Source organism: Boleophthalmus pectinirostris, unplaced genomic scaffold (assembly GCF_026225935.1).
Source record: "Boleophthalmus pectinirostris isolate CB_2022bp ecotype Guang Dong unplaced genomic scaffold, ASM2622593v1 HiC_scaffold_17, whole genome shotgun sequence".
Lineage (NCBI taxonomy): Eukaryota > Metazoa > Chordata > Actinopteri > Gobiiformes > Gobiidae > Boleophthalmus > Boleophthalmus pectinirostris.
The window spans coordinates 11,310,428-11,332,792 of record NW_026571115.1 but is presented as its reverse complement, the minus strand read 5'-3'; the positions used below and the strand labels follow the sequence as shown (position 1 = coordinate 11,332,792).

The 22,365-nt window shown below is 39.1% G+C and overlaps 3 protein-coding genes across 4 annotated transcripts in view; 1 reads left to right on the top strand and 2 right to left on the bottom strand.

Annotated features, from left to right (window-relative positions):
• znf652 (zinc finger protein 652) overlaps nucleotides 1-3,459 on the bottom strand; it is a 29,019-nt gene extending 25,560 nt beyond the window's left edge. The window contains exon 1 of the mRNA XM_055152868.1: nucleotides 3,034-3,459. The gene's annotated coding sequence lies outside the window, so the exon portion shown is untranslated. The remainder of the gene's footprint in view (nucleotides 1-3,033) is intronic.
• Nucleotides 3,460-3,601: 142 nt separating this feature from the next.
• On the bottom strand, nucleotides 3,602-7,157 carry phb (prohibitin). Of its 2 annotated transcripts, none has more exons than XM_020926339.2 (7): nucleotides 7,036-7,157; nucleotides 6,453-6,546; nucleotides 5,740-5,901; nucleotides 4,814-4,956; nucleotides 4,614-4,730; nucleotides 4,365-4,460; nucleotides 3,602-4,290 (listed from the first exon to the last, which is right to left on the bottom strand). In XM_020926339.2, the coding sequence occupies exons 2-7, from the start codon at nucleotides 6,535-6,537 to the stop codon at nucleotides 4,078-4,080; spliced, it is 816 nt and encodes a 271-aa protein (XP_020781998.2). In that variant the 5' UTR covers nucleotides 6,538-6,546; nucleotides 7,036-7,157; the 3' UTR covers nucleotides 3,602-4,077. The 2 variants fall into 2 exon arrangements, with proteins under 2 accessions (XP_020781998.2, XP_055008845.1); XM_055152870.1 differs by having other exon boundaries at nucleotides 6,453-6,548; nucleotides 7,039-7,123.
• Nucleotides 7,158-7,887: 730 nt separating this feature from the next.
• On the top strand, nucleotides 7,888-19,892 carry si:busm1-163l24.3 (uncharacterized). The gene is made up of 7 exons (XM_055152867.1): nucleotides 7,888-7,988; nucleotides 10,200-10,383; nucleotides 12,257-12,360; nucleotides 13,553-13,825; nucleotides 15,002-17,101; nucleotides 17,779-17,975; nucleotides 19,515-19,892. Exons 2-7 carry the CDS (start codon nucleotides 10,200-10,202, stop codon nucleotides 19,579-19,581), a joined length of 2,925 nt encoding a protein of 974 aa, XP_055008842.1. The 5' UTR covers nucleotides 7,888-7,988; the 3' UTR covers nucleotides 19,582-19,892.
• The last annotated feature ends 2,473 nt before the right edge of the window (nucleotides 19,893-22,365 follow it).

The following is a 22,365-nucleotide window of genomic DNA, read 5'->3' as shown; positions in this document are numbered from 1 at the left end:
ATACAGTTAGTCCATGTCTATGGTGATGGTGAGATATTCAAAAGATTTTTAACAAACTGTATTGATTTATCATTACATCTCATACTGCCCATCCCTAATGCAACTATATTTTACACTTTCATCTGTTTCCACAGGCCATAACACATTTAATTCAAGGTTTCCTCATTTAACTTCTTGACAACTTCTTGGCTGGAGTTAGTCAACAACACCAGTGCTATTTGAATCAACAACTTGAGAAATTTCATATAAGCCAAGAAGACGAAGAGTTTTGCAGCTCATCTAAAATTTGGCAGTGCTTGCATATGCTCACACCTGCCTAGCTGACTGATCCTTTCGAGAATTGGAGAGCTTTGGGACTGCAGGGGAGGGCTGGCTGTGCGCTGACAGGCAAACTCAATGCACGTCTTGAACACAAAGCGAAATAGATTATCCCAGCTTCAAGATGACAGCAGAAAATAAATCGCATAGGAAACAAATTTTTACGCACAAAAACCCAGCAAGGATTTTAGCTGACAAGTTAAGAGGATCTCAAATGCTGCGTTCATCAAATGGGTTATTTAAGCACCAAATGAACTGTCATAACAAGGAAATGCAATTAAATGAAGCAAGTGTGGTTATGTAACTGATATTGAGTTAGTCATTTCAGGTTTTCATTCACTACGAATAAGACCTTTGATGTGGTGAGAGATGGCTCCAAATCTCTCACTTTTAGTCAACACAACTGACTCCTTTAGAAATTTGGAGGTTAAGGTTGTTAAGAGGGGGAAAGTTTCATTTCATTTTACCGTTACATTTGAACAATGACCTTTTAACCTCAACATAAAATCATAAACATAAATTTGAATAATGTGACATTTATTGAACTAAAATGACAACTGAGTAAAAGGTCGACAAGGGCTGTGGTATCAATCAGATTCAAATTGTATTGGAATTGAATGAGTCATAGTTTGCAGTGGTGGGAGGTACATCAAACAATAGTTGATGTTTTGGAAATATGCTAATTTTGAATATTGAGTCCATAATTTAAACATATACATTTCAAAAGGAAAAAGCAAAAGAAAGAACTGATTAAAAACAAAACGTATAATGCCTTTTAATTACGAGAAGTTTTTAATACAAGAAATAATAAAAACTGAGACACATTTTTGCCATATCATCTTATGGCATAAGACGTTGACAGGATGTGCAAATTGATACAAAAAATGTGAACCAAAGAGTGCAGATTTCACACACTGACATTCACACAGTCAGGCGGGGTGATAATTTGACAGAAATAAATAGGCAAGGCAAGTTTATTTCTAAAGCACAATTCGGATGCAAAAAGCAAAAAAGAAAGTAAAAAAAAAAGTGTCGGTACTGGTAATTCAAAGTGCTTATATTAATATTTATTTTTATCTTAAGACAATATTTTCAAAATGCATCATTAATACTATGTACCTGTAATCTGTATCTCTTTGCTGGGGTTAAAGTATAAAATTGGTCACAAAAAGGCTGCCAGAAATAATATCCCTTATTATTGTTAGTAAAATTACATCTAGATGTTTCTGCTCATTTCATTTTTTATCAGCTCATATTACTGTAATTTTGTATTGTTTTATTTAAAGATGTTACACTCTATATTCTCATTTTGGAAATCTCCAGAACACTAACCAATACTGTATAGATCTCCCACTCATATCAGATAGACACATATTATGGATTTGAGTGGCATGGATAGAGACCACAACTGTTTAGACATTGCACAAAAACAAGCACAGAAGTGGGAGAAACGAACAGCGTAGTGAAAATATGTCCCATTGAGCTGTATAATACTGCATTGGTGCTATTCAAATCCACAGTCTCCAGTCTAGACTTTAATGAGCTTTCCCTCTTGCAGCTTGAGCACTGTGGCAGGGTTCACATTCCTGAGTCGGTCCGCACTCACAAGACCTTCACCGGCCCTCTGCCTGGTGCACTGCAGGGGATCCCCATCTCCGCTGCTTTCTGGCCCTGAGTCAGGTCATACTAGAGACCCACTGGTGTTTTCACTTCAATGTGTAAATCAGATGTTTCATAAGAGGATAATTGTACACCAGTCTTCTAACCAAAACTTTCCCCTCCTCTTTGTGGTAGAATATAAATGACTGCCCTCTACAATGGATCCCTCATGGAAGTTATACGGATTTGTTTAGTATTTGATTGTATTGTAAATTGTTGCATATATTGGAGTCAAATCAATGTTATGTCTAGAATAGGTTTCACCTAGATCTGTTATCTAGGTTTTCCAACACATTACTGTTGTCTTAGGTGAGTGATGCATGCAGGACAACAAGCTGTGGGCCTATGTTATGATGGGATCATGAAGCTTAGAAAGGGTTAAACAAAAAGGCAACATAGTACGTCGTGAAGCACTGTGCAGGCCAGGCCAAGTTGGGCTACTTAGCGTTAGCTTGCCTGGTCATAGCCCATAGGTAGGCTTCTAACCTGCGCACACATGATGAGCTAACTTGGCTACATTAGCTCAAGGTGCAGCATTTTTATAATACAGTCCAGCTAAAGTATCTGTGCATTGGTAACACTCAAATACCGTGCACATGGTCCACCAGTGTACGGACAGACACCGGACAAATGCACTAGGCACCTACTGAAGTCACACTTGCACTTTTCTGCCCAAAACCGCCCAGATTTTGGGCTAACCAGTTAGCTCACTGCTAGCACAGAGGTCTGCTATTCAACATTCATGGAACTTTATGTCGCATTTGAGGTTTGAATTGACAGTCCACAAATCCTAGTGCATTCAAAATAAAAAGGTAGATGGAATCCATTTGAACAGTTTTTTGGAGAAAACAATCGTGCAAAAACAAACCCAGACTGGTTCTGTGGTAAACCCACTAAACTCGGCAGTCCCAAAGTCAGAGCTAAATAAGCGCAGACAGTCTGGTCTCTGGTCTCATCGCGGACCCCGGTCTCATAGCGGGCTCTGACAGGCGTGTCACACGTGTACAACATTATTTTAGTCCTTTAGTCATGTTTTGGTTTGGGCTGATGGCTTACCTCAATCTGTAGACCTTCTTTTGGCGTCAGTGCAGAGTTGCACAGATTCAGGTCTACACACGCACTTCTTGTGGTTACTCCTTCTCTACCTCTGCGGATGTACATTCAAACAGTACTGCCAGTTTCCTTTGTATAAAACGCGGAGCATTATTCTATAATCATTCCACAGAGCGGTGTCCCCTGGCTCGTACTACGTGGCCCAGCCAAGCTCCTGCGCGTCCCCCCGCCGTCCCGCGCTCAGGCCGCTGTCTGGGCAGGCGCAGCGCGTCTGCTCCTCCAGACAGTGCGCACCATCCGTGCACTCACAATTATTCATGGAATTAACGTTACATTGTGTTCATGTTCAAATTTTACTTCTTATAAAAGTTCATGAATACCTGAATGCATCATATTTTTTTTAACCAATTGCTAGATTCTTGATTACCTCTCTGTAGTATGTTTGCTTTGCAGTAAACTGTAATCACTTTTCACAATATGATTTCAACCATTAGAATATTTCAGCAAGAGACTGTACTCCCCCTAGTGGCAAACAATGATTTAAACTTGAACAAAAGTGTTAACACCCCAGTGGGACATGTAGAAACACATTTTATTTGAGATATGTGAATATTAATAAAAAGAGAAAAAGCCTTCAATCTGTATGGTAAGTCTAGATCATTTTTAAGAGCCTGGAAACTGAAGTAGGTTTTTGAATGAGTTATTTTTTTAAAGAGTGATCCAAATTTAAAGCACAAACATTGAACAGTTTGATTAAACTGGAGTAAAACATGACCAATAGCAATGACATGCCATTTTAAGAGTCAGAATTCTCATTATTTAATTATTTTGACTCTGGAGTTTACCATGAAGTATTACATATGGACATACATAGCATATTCCTCTTCTATTCCTCAAACAAGACCACCGCAGTACTCCTCTCACTCTCTCCAGTGATGCTGCATTTAAAAGGGGCATAGTCCAAAATCTGGTGTAGAGAGAGTGCGAGGGGTGTGTGGAGTTTGGAAAGTCAATGGCCAAAATCAACACTAGCAGGAGATGAAGTTATCATTGGGGGAGTTGAAGTAGTGTGCCTTGTCCCGAAGGTAAGTAGGTAACATTTCGGGAGCGGGACAGTTGGAAGGCGATGTCTTCTGCCGCCTCAAGTTTACGCAGCTCAACCAAACCATCGCCAGCCTCCATCAGGGAGTTAGCAATGAGCAAGGCAGCCTGAGAATCTCCCTCTGCAGAGATGATAGAGGCCTGCTTCTGTTGCTCAGCCTGGGAAGAAGATTGGACATGTTAAGAGTAAAAGTCATAAATAGATTCTGAAATAAATACAAATTAATAGTTACCTTTTCTACTACAAATCTAGCCCTTTCAGCCTCTTGCTGCGCCACCTGCTTCATTTCAACAGCCTCAGTAAACTCCTTTCCGAAAGTAAGATGTGTCTAAAAACAAAAACATGAACTCAGTAAATAGTAGCATAAACATGCAGTTTGATATAACATGTAATATACTTCGATCCAATTCAAAATATGACTTCTTAAACATCACAAATTAAAATATCTGCAATGAATTACTTAATGACAGTTACTCCATACCAATGAGACATCGTCCAATATGAGCCCGAATGTAGATGCTCTTTCTGTCAGGTCCTCACTGACTTGCCGAGAGACCAACTCTCTCTGGGTAATGAGCTCGCCAGCATCAAACCGGGCCTAAACACACAGTGGAACCATCATATTATTTGCCTGTATTTTATGGCATACACTTTTGTACGTAAAATTAAATGGTTGCTTACCACTACGGCTTTTAAGACCTCTGTGGTGATAGAGGGCAGTACCCTCTCGTCGTAGTCTTCTCCGATGCTCGTGTAGATGCGTGGGAGTTGATTGGTCACCGGCCGGAAGAGGATTCGGAGTGTGATGTTTACATTTTGCAGATCTATAAAATTATTATTATTATTATTATTATTATTATCATCATCATCATAAATAAAGGTTACAACTGGGCAAATTGTTATCAGTATAAAAATAACAGCAAACCAAAAACAAAATTAATTTTCAACCAGGACCAAATTGTTGCAGGTTATTTAACAGATTAGGACCTAGGAATGGGTACAGATTAACCCAGTATCATAGCAGCATCTGTGTGCATCTTAATGGTCCACTGGAGCAACAAACTCCAGGCCTATCTGCACTCTAAACAATGCTGAGGAGTTGCGCAAGTCATCTGTACTAATATGAATATGAAACTTCTCTTCTCTCATAATATATGTCCATTTGTGTCTGTGTGGTGTGCCTCTGCACTTCATGGTACAGCAGGGAGCTGACTTTGACAACGTGCAGCTGCAACATGCAATCTGGAAACCCTTTTCCAAAGTTCATGTGTGCATGTGCGTTAAAACATTTATTCAACCTAGTGTATATGAAATATTAATTTGAAATAAGTCACACCTTAATGATTCAGAGTAGAGAAATGAATCATTTTGTATACTGATACTTGTTCAAATCAGTATCTAGATCAATATTAGTTTTAGTATGTGGGTCATATATACATATATAGAAATCTTAAAAAGTATTCATTATGCTCATTAAAAATTACAAGCAGGTCACACCATGCATTGGATGAGTTCCAATGAGTTCCAATGGCAAACTCCATAATATCAAACAGTTTATTCTTTAACATCCCTTCTTAGAGGCCGGCACACCAACAGTTTTGTCTCACCTTTGCTGCCAGTGATGACAGGCACATTGCGTGGACGTGAACGACAGTCAAAGATGATTGGCTTCTGAACCCAAGGGATGACGAAGTGGGTTCCTTCACCAACTACTGAGTCTTGTACCCCTCTGAATCTGTCAAAAATAACAGCTCTGTGCCCGGCGTCAACTGTGAAGAGAAAATAATTTCAGCCTTAGTACATAATGATTTAAACAAAAATTCCAAGCAAGAGGTCTGTGAATCACACTGAACTTAATTTAGAGACAGTATAATTTAAGACCAAAAAGCAATTACAAAATTTTAAACACATGTTAATTAAACTAATCCATGGAGTTTGCTGACTGAGAATGTGAGATGAGAGAATGTCTTCCAGCCTATCAAAGCAATTGGGTCAGAAGGCTTGATCTCAAGGTTAAGAAGAACAACCTTTGGTTCAACAATAAGAGCTGCCCTTTTTAAAGTAAACAAAAGATGCACAAAAGCTTTTTTTTAAATGTTTCCTAATGTTTTATGAAGTGTCATTATGTAGGGTCTTAATTAACCTATCTAACTGACTAATTCATTAATTGTTTCTATACTTCATAAGGTCTGGTGTTCATTTCATACTTTACATTGGGTCATGCAGGAAAAGTGTATAGAAATCATACACTCTTCTGTATTTTAGGACTGCAACCTGAATAAAGGATTACCAGGGATAAATAAACGAATCAAGCACTTACCATTATACAAGGCAGAGTTCACAACGCCTCCTCCAATGGCCAAGGCCAACCCCAATTTCCCAATACTCTCAAACAGCTTGGCCATGACAGCAACCTGCAACAGACAGCACAACACAACACATGGATGTAACTTTATTTACTGAGTGGTTGTTTAGCTACGCGTGGGTCGGTTTAAAGCCATGTCAAGTCCTCCTCAGTATTAGTCTGTCCACGGCCTTGATCACTGTTGTGCCGAGATTGGTAAGAGTTAGCATAGCAACTAGCAATAGCTTGTATGTAACATTTCAAGGCTACAAGCAAGTCGTCAACATTTGCCAGTAGTTAGCTTTTCATTTTATGTACGCTGAGAACACACGTACGGAAATCTGAATACATGACTTAAAACTTTCATTAGCAAATTAAACAGCATGGTACACCGCAATTACGCTCACATGTTACATCAAGTTAGCACTCCCACCGCATCGGAAGCTTTTAATCGGCACCAGCCACAACGCTACTGCAAAGTATAGATTTCTGACATGGTCGGACACAATTTATACATTGAAAAAAATAAAAGTATTCATTGTAAAGTGCCTTAACTCACCTGTGATTTTAGCTGATGCGTGTGACCTCCACCGGAGTCGAACTACACATGAAACAGGAGCTCTACTGCGCATGCGTATCGAGTGTGCGACACGGCCTGTGATTGGAGGAAAAGCTCTTCTTCTACAGTTAAAGAAAAGGCAACATAGGACATAATTATTCAAGTGCGCACTCTCCTGGTTAGTTTTTCAACATTCCACTTGTTGAATTATATATTTTTAGACACTCTAGTATGAAAAACTTAAATTGTAGAATATAAACATAATTATAAAACATACTGATAATATGCCTAAGGAGTTTCATGCCAAATTCTAGTCTTATATCAGTCAAAGTCTAAAACTGTATTAACTCCCATTGCATAAACAGGTAGATATTAAATGTATATTCTTCTATTTCTCACTGAATCGCCATCCCTGAGAGGTTCTTGGAAATTAAAGAAAATCAATAAGGCACTTTGGCTTTACACTAATATGCACTATCTTTGACTGACTGCCATGGCATAATTACAACGTTCTTGTAATATAACTTAAACCTTTTTTTAAATTATTATTATTATTATTTTTTTTTATCTTGTTTTCTTTTTTTCATTGTTTAATTGTTTGTTCAATATCGACCAAGGCCTGTATGGTTTGAGTGTTGATTAGAAAACACTAGTTTAGAGTTTAGAAGTGGAACTGGCCTCAAATCAGCTTCATTTTATACATGCAACGAGTGCAAGGGTCTATTTTGCTAGTAAACTGTGTAAACAAAACGAAATGAACCTTGAAATAAATGATTAATCACATCCAATCGGTAGGTTTACAAAATCCCCTCCAGACAGAAACCAAACCTTTGGCGCCCCCTAGCGAGAGCAGAGCGAACCACACCAGTGTTTTGTAGTTTCACTTTCTTCCGACGCTCGTAAAGAGTGAAGCCGTTCGTCATGAATCGAGAAAACGCCACGAAATAAGCAAGGTCGGTAATCTCTCCAAATATTGCAGATATGTTTTTAGTTTTGTAGCACTCAACGATCAGAGCAAATACGCTTTTCTTTTACGATAAACGAAACAAGCGACAGACGCGGTTGTCAGATTCCACTTCCTTGATTGTGTTTGCCTAATGCTTTCTTCAAAGGCCATTCTCATTCTTAGCTTTATGAGTAGCTGTAAATGCAATCAGACTCCACGTTTAACTTACAATTCAACGTACAATTTTACCTTAAACATGCGCAACCATTCACGCGTAACTGAATAGTGAATCGTGAAAGTTTACCCGCATAATTTGTTTGCACAGAACGAGATAAACAGCATGTTTTGCTTGCACCTGTCTCATTTGCACATGTAAAGTTTGCGTGAAGAGGTCAGTGCGATTGATGAGCGGGAATACACCCGGCCCCTGTCCGGAGGTTTTTATGTTATACAGGTGTAACGAGCCCAGTCACTCTCTCTGCAGTCTGCACCAAAACAATCGCAAGAAGTACAGCTGTAGGCTACACTGTATTTATTAGAGTTCATCACTTTACGTTAATACAACTTTTACTCCTGTTTTCGTCTGTATTTAGACCTAATTTTGTCCTGGTTTCATTTGAGTCCATATAGTCTTTATTTTACCCTGTTACACTATAAAGACCTGGTAGTGTAGTTCTAGTCATACTTAAGTCATGAGGTCTAGTCCTTCTTAAGCCTTGGTTTTGTCTTTCTATTACTTACGTTCTTACTTACATTGCTACTTGCGCAGACACCACATCAAATTAGGGATTAAATTGTAGCTAAACCCATAATTCAATCTGGACTAGACCAGGATTTAACCAGGACTAGAGCAGGGCCATCAAAACAGGAATACAGGACACATCTTTCATTTAGAGGGGTTTAGACTTTCTTTAGTCCTTTGTTTAGGCCTGTTTTAGGGCTTGTTTGAAAATGTACTACTACTGACCAGATGCAGTCATGGCAGCATTGTTTTGAAATGTATTCTGCATTACTACACTTCCAATTCTTTACTATATTTTCAAACCTTAAGAAAATTAGGCTTACCTGGTTTCCAAAATGTAATGTAAACTACAGAAATGAAAGTCCTATATTACACAAAATTACACCACTCTTGTGAGCTTTAAACCATGGTATAATGTCATCAAAAAAGTTGTGTTTGGTTTCATTCACACATGTTTGAGTAATACTTTATTATTAGTCTGTTTGCATCTTTAAAGCTCAAAATGGGCTGTCCCACTTTGTGATGTCATTTGGCAGTATTTTTCATGTTAAAGTTTTTACCTTTTGTTTAGCAGGTAGTTCCAAGTATGAAATTATCCATCTGATTCTAGTCAAGGTGTATGGAGTTTTAAAATACAGTGGAGCACTTAACACATGACATCACAAGGTGGAACAGAGTGTTTTCTGTTTGAGGGAAGAACTCAGCCTAAAAATGCAGGATTTGTGTGTTAAACGTGTGTGAATGAAACAAAACACAACTCTTAAGTACTGTATGTTTTAACAAGGAAACACCATTATAACCTAGATCAGAAAATAGTGTAATATGGGCCCTTTAATACATATCTTGGAAATTTCTGTCAGGTCATTGTCTTTAATTTGGTTGAATACATTTTTTTTTTTTCAAACACAATGCCCTAACAGAAATTTCTAAGCTTCAGTTATTTCGGTTTCTATTTTTTGTAGCTGTAATGTCATAGTAACCTCCAACAGATGGAGTCATATAGCCACAGATCAGAGTTTCCTTTCTGTTCTAAGGGTGGGGTCTTTCAGATACATTTTAATATAGAGTTTCAAGTAAAAAATCTCACATTGCCAAATTTAAGTAGGTTATCACGGTTCACAATTATGCTACTGCAAGAGAAGATGTATTGCAATGAATACAATTTGATTCAAAAGATACTATGTGACCAACCTCATCATATAGCAGCAATTTTTATTATTATTATCATTATTAGTAGTATTTTAAGTTCTTTACAACTCTGGGTATGTTTTGGGGGGAGGTAACAACATTAAAAGATGACTAAACCTCACAAGAGTCAATTTTGTGTAATATAGGACCTTTAAATTCATTGTTACCTGCAGTTCTACAGGTGGTAACTATGATTATTGTAAAATGTAACCGGGCAACCCTAGCTCTCTTTCTCTTTTTGAATTATTAAATATTCTTCTGCACGTTTTGTCTGTGTGCTCCCAGCAGATGGCAGAGCAGAGCCGGACGGTGAGGGTGACGGGGCTGCCCTCGGAGGTAAAGGAGGGGACAGTGGAGGACAAACTGTGTATTCACTTTCAGAGACGCCGAAACGGAGGAGGAGAGGTGCTCTCTGTTACCACGGTGAAAACATCACCTGACTTTGCACTCATCACCTTTGAGGACAGCAGAGGTCAGTGGAGTTACATGTCAAAGCATTAACATATTAAAAAGAACGAAATCTCTAGTTTCACAAATGAAGGTTTTTAAAATACTACATGGTCACTATGTTGAAGTAAGATATACCTGCAAATGTAAATGTAATTTTATCTGAATTGAGTTAAATGTGCACTGTTACTTTATGAGATGGAGGTACATCTCCTGCTTGTCTCCAGGAAGAAGTTGTTTGCCTAGAACAGGGATTTCTGAATTACACGTGTTGTCCTGAATAAGTAAAATTTGATGAATTAAATGGCATTTACCATTGCACATGTATCATTTTGATTATTAATTTTGTACACTAATAAATGGATGAAGGTTTATGTTTTATAGGCATCTAACTGTACCTCGTTTAAGGCTCACCGTGGCTCTTAAATATACAACATTTCTTGTGACCGCTAAAAATGCTCTCTAGCATTTTTGTTTTGTAAAAGTAGCTCACCAGAGGAAAAAGGTTGGAGACGCCTGACCTAGAAGGTTCCACAGTATGGCATTAAGCATATCTGTCTGTCTACGTAGAGACAAACATCAGGCCAAGTTACAGGTCAGATCTGTGGGGAGGTGAAAACACACACACAGAATGCATGTTTTTTTCCAGTTTTGACAGTGACTATGAAATACGTGCAAGATGGATACATTTAATACTACTACGGAATATTCCAGGCAAAGCGGTAATATCTCCATGGAGACCAGCAGGTGGCAGAGAAGTTACATAGTGCACGTTTAAAAGTTGTAAATTGACAATTGAATAGAATACTTTCTAGAAACCGTCTGACCTTGTGACCATACATGTTAACTGTGAGACGTCTCCATTTTCATGTGTGCATATTTAGGACACCTTTTAAATTCAATTATATTATATTGTCTATTATTGAACACTCTGCTTCTTTGTGCAATGGCATCAGGTGAGGTGTAGGACTGTTTACCTGAAAGTTAAAACTATTGGCCTGGCATCTCTCTTCTTTATTGTTGAGTATTAGTGAGGGATTGTGCTTTGTTGGCTGTCACCCGTGATTTAAACAGCAGATTGTTGGCGAGCGACTGAACAGAGCAGTCACTGAGCGGAGGGCTGAGTCAGGATGCCTTACATACTGAGATTCATTTGGCTCTGGTGACCTCTCTCCATCTGTCTGTCTCTTTTTCTCTCTTTCTCTCTCTCCCTGTCTCACTTTCTCGCTCTCTGTTTCCCTTTCTCTTTCTCTCTCACCCCCGCCTCTCGCCTTGTCTTGCTCTCTCTCTTGCCCCCCTCTCTCTTCTTCTGCTCTTTTTCTCCCTCTTCTTTCCCTCTCTCCTCTCTCTGTCTCTCTCCTGTCTCTCCCTCTCTCTCTCTGCCCCCCTCAATTCTACCCCTTTCTTTCTACATCTAACTATCCCTCTCTGTCCCCCTCCCTCTTCTTTCCCTCACTCTTTCCCCTTCTGTCTCCTGTCTCTCCCGCTTTCTCTCTGCCCCCTCTCTCCCTCTTTTTTTCTCTATCTAACTCTCTCTCTCTCTCTCTCTCTCTCTCTCTGCAACCGTCTCTCCCTCCCCCTCTCTCTTCCTCTCTTCTTTACCATCTAACTCCCTCTCTCTCCCTCTTTCTTCCTCCCCCGTCTCTCTTTGCCCATCTAACTCCCTCTCTGCCCCCCCCCTCTCTCTCTCTCTCTCTCTTCTGTCTCTCCCTCTCTCTCTGCAACCGCCTCTCCCTCCCCCTTTCTCTTTCTCTCTCTGTCCCCCTTTCTGTCTCTCCCTCTCCTTCTCCATCTTCCCCTCTCTTTCCCCATCTAAATCCTCTCTCTGTCTCTTTCTCATTCTCCCCCTCTTTCTTTCACCATCTCTCTCCATCTCTCCCTCTCTCTCTCCCTCTCAGTGGCCCAGAGCGTCGTCCAACAGCCTCAGCAGATTCTGGAGGTGGACGACAAGAGCTTTAACCTGACAGTGAAGGAGCATCCTGGAGCCACGGCCCAAGATAAGGTCTTTGTAAAATCACCCAGAGCCACACAGTATACAATATCATTACCAGAGATATAAAACCTTTATATTTCTTTTAATAATGATGAATCCTACAGAAGCAGTCTGCAGTTGACTGAGCCTGACTGAGTTTCTGTGGAATTACTATTAATCAAATATTCTAATCTATAATTTAAATATAATAATGGGAACAGTTTAGCCTTGAACTCATGAAAATGTGATGAAATTAACCATATTACTGGAAAGCCCCCCGGATATGATGATCTTATAAGTTATAAGTTATTTAAGTGCAGTTCATTTTCACTATTTAGGTTAATAATATACGAGACACGCCTAAAAACACACAAACCAGGCCTTTATTATGATAATTCTCATCTTTACTTTACTGTGAGTATATAAAAAGTGTTGTAAGCAAATGAGTTTAAGGTCTTATATCACTCAAAATTGACTCTTGTGAGATTTGGGCCATGTTTTAATGTCGTTACCTCCTCAAAAACATACTTTTTTTTTTTTTTTTTTTTTTTTCCACACACATTTGAGCAATCCTGCATTATTAGGCTGTCTATATCTCCAAAGCTCAAAATGCTCTGTTCCACCTTGTGATGTCATGAAGGTAACAGCTGTCATTTTACCTTTATTCAGAAGAAATAGGCAATTCCATGGATGAAATGTATATGTATGTGTATGTATATGTGCATGGAGTTTAAAAACACTGTGGAGCAAGACAGAGTGTTTTTAGTTTGAGAGAAGAACTCAGCCTAAATACAAAGGTTTTTTGTGTCAAACATGTGTGAATGAAACAAAACACAACCTCAGGTACTGTATGTTTGTGATGAGGAGACAACATTAGAACATAGATCAGAAAGTAGTGCAATATGGATTCATTAAGATTTAGAGCAATGCGTTTGTCTCTACAATCAAAGTCTAAACTTCAACCAGGAGAGAATACATTGAGATTTGCAGGTAAAATAATGTTCTAATATTGCATTTTTGTACCACTTCCTAGCCAAGATATAAAAGAGGCTAGTTTCAAGCCTATTGAAAGTCACAAACCTTTCACAGACAGGTGAATTAACCAATTTGGCAATGCTGATTTAAGTAATTAAGCTTATCATATTATTCTGAATGATTTATACTACTTAGCACTACTTTTGACACATAGCTTCAATTTGTAACATTTCCTTTTTATTTTCAGGTCATCATTAGTCTCTCTGCTACTGTTGACTGCAGCCAGCTCTCTGCGGGGAAGAGGACACTGAAAGGTCTCCTTAAGAGCCACCCTGACATCCAAATGAACTACAATTCAGCTCTAGGACTCTGCACGTTAAGTGGCAGCTACTCTACAGTCCAGGCAGCTTTAGCACAGCTGCTCGGACAAAATCAACTCCCACAAACTACAACGGAAAAGGACCTAAAAAGCAGCACTGAAAGCAGGCCTACTCCTCCAACGCCATCACCTCGCACACAGGTAACTAAGGAGGTCATGGTGTCAGATTTCAGTGTGATGATTCAGAATTACTGACACCAGAACTAAACAACGGCGCAATCCTTAAATGACTTTAATTGATGTTGTCTGATACATTACCATCCCTCTACTATACGGCAGAGAGAGAGAGAGAGAGAGAGAAATTGACCTTTGTGTCTCAGTCAAAAGTCTCAGTGCAGTTTAAGTGGAGGACTGGTCAGGAAGGGTCAGCGGATCTGTGTTAGAGCAGTTTGAGCAGAGAAAGAGCCAAAAAATGTCCCTCCTCTGTGTCCTGCAGCATCACAGCAGCCTCCAGAGGGCGCCAGGTGACCACAACAAAGGCCTCACTCTTACTCCACTCTGGCTTTTCAGTTGGCGATGAAATGGTTCATCCCCACAGAGCGTTTCCTCTGCAAGGTCTTGGAGTATTTCCTCTGGACGGTCTTCTGCAACATTTGCTGCCACATATGGTGTAAAAAGCCTCTAGCGTCTAAAATGTCCATAGCAAGCTCCTTAGCTGGCTCCTCGCACAGTCCAGCTTTGTGAAATCAAACTTTCTGAATGAGAAATGAGTTTGCCTTTGGCTTCATTTTACTCCTTCTCAAACATATTGTGACTTAATTGAATTTTACATTACATTATTGTTTTGTTCCTGATGACTGAGACAAATACGTTTCATTCATTCAAATTAAAGTTTAAAGATGCACTATGTAACGTTTTCCAGTTAAAGGTCTGCCACCATGGAGAACTGAGATGGAGACTGAGTTGTCTTAAATGTCCCACAGTATGGTATTAAACTTCTCTGCCATGCATTATTAATAATTCACTTTATTCCATGATGTTTTTTATTGCTGAAAAGGAACGGGGTCACTTCTCCACAAATATGACATGTAACTTGGCCTTGTAGTGTTTCCTGCTAGAGCTAGATTAATGACGGATTGTGAAACATTCCAGTAAAAGCAACCTCCAAAGAGATAAGGAAGTACATGCAGGTTACATAGTGAACCTTTACAGATCAGAATGTTACACTTTACATTTAGGTGTACCTTTTTCGGACCATATATTGAATCAAAATATGACTTAATTTTGCTACGAAAACTAATTGTATATTTACTTCTTGTGATTATTGTCCCAAATAACCATAATTATTGATTAACCATATACTTTTGACATTCACAGAAATCACAGGACCAAACCAGAAGCCAGAAGGACCAAAAGGAGAGACCCCCCGTAGAGAAACATACCACAAGTTTACAGAGAGACGTCACTCCCGGTGGTTACGAATGGGAACTACAAGGTGCTACAGCAAGCCCGCCTGACTCCGAAGAAGATTTTTCCTTAATGGTGGACGCGGACACGTTTCAGTATCTGCAAAAATACTGTCGAGAGGAGTACCATCAGATCCTCAGAAAGCATGGGGTTGCAGTGGTGGACTATACACATCAAGGCTTAACTACTTTGCTATTTCAAGTCGCAACTGGAGATGCTGTGAACGAACAAGAGCGCTTAAAAAAGGCTAAGAATGAAATTAGCCAGTTGTATGAGCAAAATCAGGCAAATATTTGTAGAGATAAGCTTTTAAAATCAATTATTCCCTATAGATCCAGTCTTAAAAGAGCAATTGATAAACTGAGCAGCAAGTTCACGAAACTTCTTTTCAGTGAAGACGAACAACATATCTACTTTATTGGAAGCAGAGAAGAAGTTGGAGAAGCGAAGAGATTTCTGCTCCTTTACGACGAAGAGGATAAAACTGAAGTCACAAGTCCGAGGAGGTTCCAGGATTCTTGGCCAAGCCATGAAACAAAAGCCCCAGCTGCTAGCGTTGGCGTTCTGCACACTAATGGTATCGATAAAGAAGAAGATGATGCTAAGATAGACGGATCTCCAAAGTTCAAGCTCGCGGCGCAGTTTAAAGATTCACGGGTGGCGCCGATTGGAAGCAAAACAAGTGATTTCAATGTAAGAGGGCATACGCAGTCAAGTAGCAAAAAACGCCAAGGCCCCATGCTGGCTTATGACGATGTGCTATCTGAGGCTAACAAGAATGCATACGTGAATGCTCAAAACACAGGTGGAGATATATTGTTTAAGAGTGCGAATACTGCAGTGCAAAATGTTGGATTAGCAGATACCAGACCCAAAACTTCTGCTGTTAGTCCAGTACAGTTTGATAGCTTGGGTGCACAATCGGAAACTAAAACTGGAACAAGTGTAAAACGGGCAAGTAGCTTTTCAGGAGTGATGCCAAAAAAGGACCAAGAAAATTCACCAAAAAGTGAACTGGACACAGGGAAAGGCCGAGGGAGATCTTCGAGTTTCAGTGGTGGTGATCAGCAGCTTAATGCCGAAATAACTATTGACAGCATCATGTGGTTGCATGTTAAAAAAGCGTACAAACCCAGGATCGAGGAGTTAACGTCTGGGATCCAAATTAGAGAAATGAATTCGGATGGAGAAAGAAATGTAACGATTCTTTTAACAGGGACAAATGGGTCAAAGGTCCAAGCATGCAAGCAAGGTTTAGCGAAGCTTGTTGATTCAGTTAGTGTAGATTTCGTTTGTAATTCCTTGACACTGCACGAGCTTGGAATTGCAGACCCAGCCGATGACGCGTTACAAGCATGTTGTGATGAAATCCTTAGCCGGTATAAAAAAATATCAGTAGAAATCTCTCATAAACATGTATTTCTTCTTGGGCCTAAAATTATGTGTTCTCAAATTCGTGATTTGCTCCTTGAAGTTTTCTCTGAAGCACAAGTCGCCTCTAGACTTCAAGACTTCTCACGACCTTCTACGTCAACTGGGTCTGAAAGCTTTAAAAATTCTCCTAATGGGAAAATCAATGGCTCCGCTGGACAAGTTTCACCAAGGACAGATCCAGTTATTAAGGTAAAGGTGAGGAAGCCTGCTGGTTTGGAAGCGGACAGCCAAAACGCTCAAGATTCTATCACATACGCCAATGGATCAGTGACAACTCGTAATGACAAAACCCAAAGAAACAGACAGCAGACTACAGCAGCTCCAGAAGGGCTAATGTGTGAAATTTGTGAGAAAAAAGGAGCAACAGTGAAGAGGTTCAAATGTGGAGAGGTCTACTGTTCGGACTGTATTAAAGTCACACACTTACAATGCCAGACGTGTGGGCCGAGAGAGGAGAGGAAAGCACGGGGCATACAGGGGCAGATGACATATGCTGCTCTGCCCATGAGTATGCCAGGATTTGTGAAGGGTCCTGTTGTGAAGATCACCTACTGCATTCCAGATGGCATCCAAGGGGTGAGAGTCAAACATGTTCTGTATTAAATTATTATAAGGCTGCAGATTTTATTTAGAAAAAAGAGAAAATTGAAATTGGAACTGACTAAATGTATGATATACTAGTATACTGTGGAGCATTCTAGGCAGTTCTAACAGGTGACAGACCCTCCACCACTAAAGTTGCATAATGCACCTTTAAAGGTCCTATCTTACACAAAATGGACTCTTGTGAGCTTTAAGCCGTGTTATAATGCTGTTACTTCCTCAAAAACATACCTGGAGTTATGTTTTGTTTCATTCACACGTATGAGTAACCGTTTATTATTAGTCTGTCTACATCTCCAAAGCTCAAAATGCTCTGTTCCACCTTGTGATGTCATGAAGTGGTAATCTTCAAGTTAATAGCTACATTTTACCTTTTGTTTAGGAGAGACTGTCAATCCTAGGCCTGAAACAATCCAAGTGATTTTAGTGACGGTGTAAGTCCTGTATTGCCACATGACCTCACGAGCTGGAATAGAGTGTAGAGAGAAGAACTCAGCCTAAATATGCAGAGTTTGTGTGTTAAACATGTGAATGGAACAAAACACAACTCCAGGTCTGTTTGTGATGAGGAAACAACATTATAACATAGATCAGAAAACAGTATAATATGGGCTCTTTAAGTATTTTACAACTTTCATTTTCTCCCACAGGACGACGATCCATCTCCCGGAGAGTTTTTTACAGGAGGTACATTTGAGGCGTTTCTCCCAGACTGTGAGCGCACCAGACGCCTGCTGCCCCGGCTGGAGAAGGCCTTCAGGACGGGTCACACCTTCACTGTAGTCAAGGGCAAGGTACAATGGGACGCAATCCCACACAAGACCAGCCTGCACGGGGGCAAGCCCAGGTGAGTAACTCATATATACTTTATATTATACATACACCATATACAGTGTACTGTGCATGTCATTCACATTAGATTTTTTAAAACATAAAACCTTGACAGTCCAAAGATTGGTGGAAATGAATTCACCTTATTCCAGAAGTTGCCGTGGGCACCGCCATCATGATTCGGGTTGTATTATTTTGTATGGGGCTGCCAATCTTGACAGTTAATAAGTTCAGTACGGCCTATAAAGCCATTTTAAAGCCCCTCCAGAGAATTGGTGCAGTGTGATTTATTGATGCACATGTAAATTGAACATTTTACACAAATGAACCGACTTAATGTCATATTTAAGATGCAAAGCATTTCCCAGATTTTCCATTGAAATGAATGGGATCCCCGATTAACCGGAAGTGCCACCATAAAAAGCTTGATTTAGTAACATTTTGAGCAGACCTGGGCATTGTACTGCTTTGGTTGACTTTGACTGGCCCATTTAAGTTAATTTGGCATTACAAAAAATGCTTTTATGTTAGAGGTATTTTTTAAAGACCTTACTTTTTCACTGCTTAGTCATAACTTACCGTATTTTCCGGGCTATTAGACGCGCTCTTAAGCCTCCAACCCCATCAAAAAACAACTGTGCACCCACAATCCAGAGCACCCTATACATGAATCCACTCGGGTGTCCCAGCACGACTTCAGTAAACTACAAAGTCGCACCACCCGCAGAACACACAAACACACACAGAGCAGACACTGGCCGCACGGCGAAAAACACCCGCAGCCACACTCATCACTCCACGCGGAGGAGGAACGGAATGGAGGAACGAACTGAAAAAGCGAATGCAATGTGCCACAGCTAGACACAACTGAACAACTGAGTCACTGCGAACACGCCAACAATCCAGCGGTCCCAGACAGCACCCTCCCTACACGCCACAACTGAACAAAGCCCAGAGTCACCATGAACGCCACAAACAAAGTCTGACTCACCCATCCAACTAGGTTTATTTGTGAAAAAAGTTTGAAAATAGACCATTTAATGACAGTGTCTCTTATAATCCAGAGCGCCTAATAGTCCGGAAAATACTGTGTACTCTTACCAGACTTGCCAGCCCATCAAAACAATGCTATTTACTGCTTTTTATAAAGAAATACAATTCATATTATGCAGAATTGAGTTTTGGCCCGGCCCTCCACGATAGTTTGTTTCTCACGTGGCCCCATGGAAAAAATCATTGCCTACCCCTGAATTAGAGACAAAAGTGAGCAGGGCGGAAAAAGGTGGATAAAGAATGTATGGAAAACTATCTGAATTACAATGCTACACTGGAATATAATGTACAATGTATCCAAAAAGAACAATTCAAGTAATTTTAATAAACATATTAATGTACTTTGCCAAACAAAATTCATTCATTCATTCACACTTTACATGCTACTAGTGTTGGAAAAATGCTGTGTTCATACCATTACAATGCTCTAGTTGGTAAAGTACACCAAGATAGACTGTATGTTAAATGTACAGTGTAATAAAGTAATTTTGTTTTGTTTTAGTGGGTATCCAGACTCCACTTACCTGAACCGCTTGGACAGCATCTTGACCGCCCTTGGGATCTCGTAGTCACCAGCCACAGCTTTCATATCCAGAATCTGTCATCTTAATCCATTTTTCATTTTAACACATCTTTTTACACACCACTACTGTTTAATTTGTATAAACAGTGATTTTAGCATCGTTAACTGTGTTGTCAACAATATTGTATTACACAAATCAATTATTCCACTTTTTTAAAATATGTTTTCTATCGTTATTTCACACATTTTGTATAGACGTGTACATTTTGCACTGTGATACATAGTGACTCCATAGTTTTAATTCATAACGTCATATTACAATTTTTACTTTTAGAAATAAAGACCAGATTGACTGAAGCTTTTGTTATGCTTTTTATTAGTCCTGGAAAACATGTAAGGCATATGGTAACATTACACACTGAAGCAATACAAGCTCTACGGTGCCGTGTGACAACCCAAGCACAAAAGCAGCATCAATTCAAAGGATTAAAAACAAAGTCGAGAATTTTCCTTTTTCTTCTTCTTTTTTTTTTTTTTTTTTCCTTTTTTGTTTGTGGGAACAGGAAAAAATACAAAACACAATTCAGGGCAGGAAGTTGGGGGCGGCTAGCTTGAGAAAAATGTTTGATTGATTGTGAATGTGTGAAAGAAATGCAGTATAAACAAGATGAAGGGAGATTTTTTAAGGCCTACTGTGTAACTTTTCTGGTTGGGGGTGTGTCACCTGCTTGTTTCCATGGATATGTCATTGCTCTGCCTGAAATGTTCCACAGTATGACATTAAACAGCTCTGCCTTTCTTTTATTCAATCGCTTGAGGCTTTGCAGCTCAAAAATACCTAAAAACAGGCATTCTGGCTGTGAGTGGGGTCGCTTCTCCACAGATCTGACCTGTAACTTCATCTGGTTTGGTCCCCATGAAGATAGAAAGGTTTAATGCCATACTGTGAAACATTCTAGATAAATCAATAACAAAGTAAAGCATTTGACGGATCCTTAACCAGAAAAGTTACACAATGCACCTTTAAGAGTTCCCAAATATAAATAAATTAATAGCTATGGAACAGAGGTCATGCTAAAAGTGATATAAGACAAAAGGTGGCACACAGGGGGCAGTGGATTGGCTGCAACTTGGCAATTTGAGACAACAGTTGAGAGCTACTTCTCCCCCACAAAATGAAATCATATCTGTACTAAAATAATAAATGGAAATTGATGTACTCCGAGAAGTAACATGCATATAGTACTGTACATGATAAGTCAGATTGGACCAAGTTTCACTGTACTATCTCTTCAACTTTACATGACATGTTTTTAAAATGCTGAATTATTATTGTACTGTACTGTTTATATATTAGTATTTTATGGGTTTATGTGATTTTAAATTTTACATGACGGTCAGACTGGACCAAGTGTCACTATTTCCTTTTTTATATATTACCAGTATTTTCTATAATAAGTGATTTTCAACTTGACTCAGCATTACTTGACAATACATTTTACATCATTATTTAATTCTACTGATTTAAGTAATATGCATTTGTAGAGCTCAAATACTGAAGATCTGAAAATACTTAATTTACAACAATTTAAACAATATTTTGATAATTTGGTCATGTTGATCACTTTAGTTATCTAAAACTTTACAATGACAGTGAACAAAATGTGTGTTTTTATAGATTTGAGAGATGACATACTTGTATTTGGGACAATTTCAATCATATGACCTTTTTCTTACCCTTTAGATTCCCAAACTTGAATTTCAATTAGTAACAGTAGTTGTAAAAATACTTGGTTAAACTGACATCATAGTAGTTAGAGTGGTTATTTTTTCATACTATCAAGTTACATAAGTGTCTGGGAAGCCTCTGTTAACTCATTGTAGATTACCGTTTAAATTCATATATATAATACTAAACAAACAGGGCTGGCCTATCCAAACTGTAACCGACATTAATAAACATTTTTTAAAAAGTCATAGTAATTGATTGACTTCATCTCAAAGGCATCTCAGCTAAAACAACAAAACGACAGATACCGGAGCCCGGAGATTATGATAGGTTTCCCATACGGTAATGACAAAGTTTGAATTCCAGATGTTACTATAAGAGGTTTTATATGGAGAAAGCAAGTATGTTTTGGCTTGGTGCTGCTATTGGGACTACTCTTGAGCATGGAGGAAGCCAGAAGTGAACCCGGATCAGATACAAAAGAGGAAATGTCGTGTCTGGACTGAAGAATCGGACATCAAAATACTACTGGGGTTTGTAGCCGTGGGACCGTAATGGCATCTGAACTGTGTGAAAACATCTAAGATACAAAACACTTGGAGACTGAGACATAGAAGCAATAAGTGAATAGAGTTATAGCTTTAAATGTTTATGTAGACTTAACTTGTAGCATTTTGAAAGCAGATTTTACAGTGCAATTTGTGTTTCAGTAATGACATCATAACACTGCAAAAGTCCAAATTATTTTAAGAGTAAATGTTAGACCTTGATTTGAAATTCTGTTATATTAGTTTCTTATAAATGCAAAAGTTGATGCTGCTGTTCTTAATTTAAACATGTATTGTGTCTACTGGAGGGGCCATCACCTGCTTGTTTCCACGGAGATGTGCCTAGAATGTTCCACAGTATGGCCATAAACTCATGAATCTTCACGGAGACTTGCAACAGGTTAGGTTTGTGGAGAGGCGACCCCACTCACAGTAAGAATGCAGGTTTTTTAACATGTTTTTGAGCAATAAATAAATAAGATGAGTTTAATACAATAATGTGGACACTTTAAACCAAATCATTCACATCTCCATGGAGACAAACATGCTGCGG

Excerpts from the sequence above, each read along its gene's own strand:
- phb (XM_055152870.1), bottom strand. The coding sequence starts at position 7,108 with ATGCGCAGTAGAGCTCCTGTTTCATGTGTAGTTCGACTCCGGTGGAGG. Across the intron at positions 5,902-6,452 it reads GAACTCTGCCTTGTATAATG|TTGACGCCGGGCACAGAGCT; the intron begins GTAAGTGCTTGA and ends TTCTCTTCACAG. Across the intron at positions 4,957-5,739 it reads TGTCATCACTGGCAGCAAAG|ATCTGCAAAATGTAAACATC; the intron begins GTGAGACAAAAC and ends ATAATTTTATAG.
- si:busm1-163l24.3 (XM_055152867.1), top strand. The coding sequence starts at position 10,200 with ATGGCAGAGCAGAGCCGGACGGTGAGGGTGACGGGGCTGCCCTCGGAG. Across the intron at positions 10,384-12,256 it reads CACCTTTGAGGACAGCAGAG|TGGCCCAGAGCGTCGTCCAA; the intron begins GTCAGTGGAGTT and ends TCTCCCTCTCAG. Across the intron at positions 17,102-17,778 it reads TTCCAGATGGCATCCAAGGG|GACGACGATCCATCTCCCGG; the intron begins GTGAGAGTCAAA and ends TTTCTCCCACAG.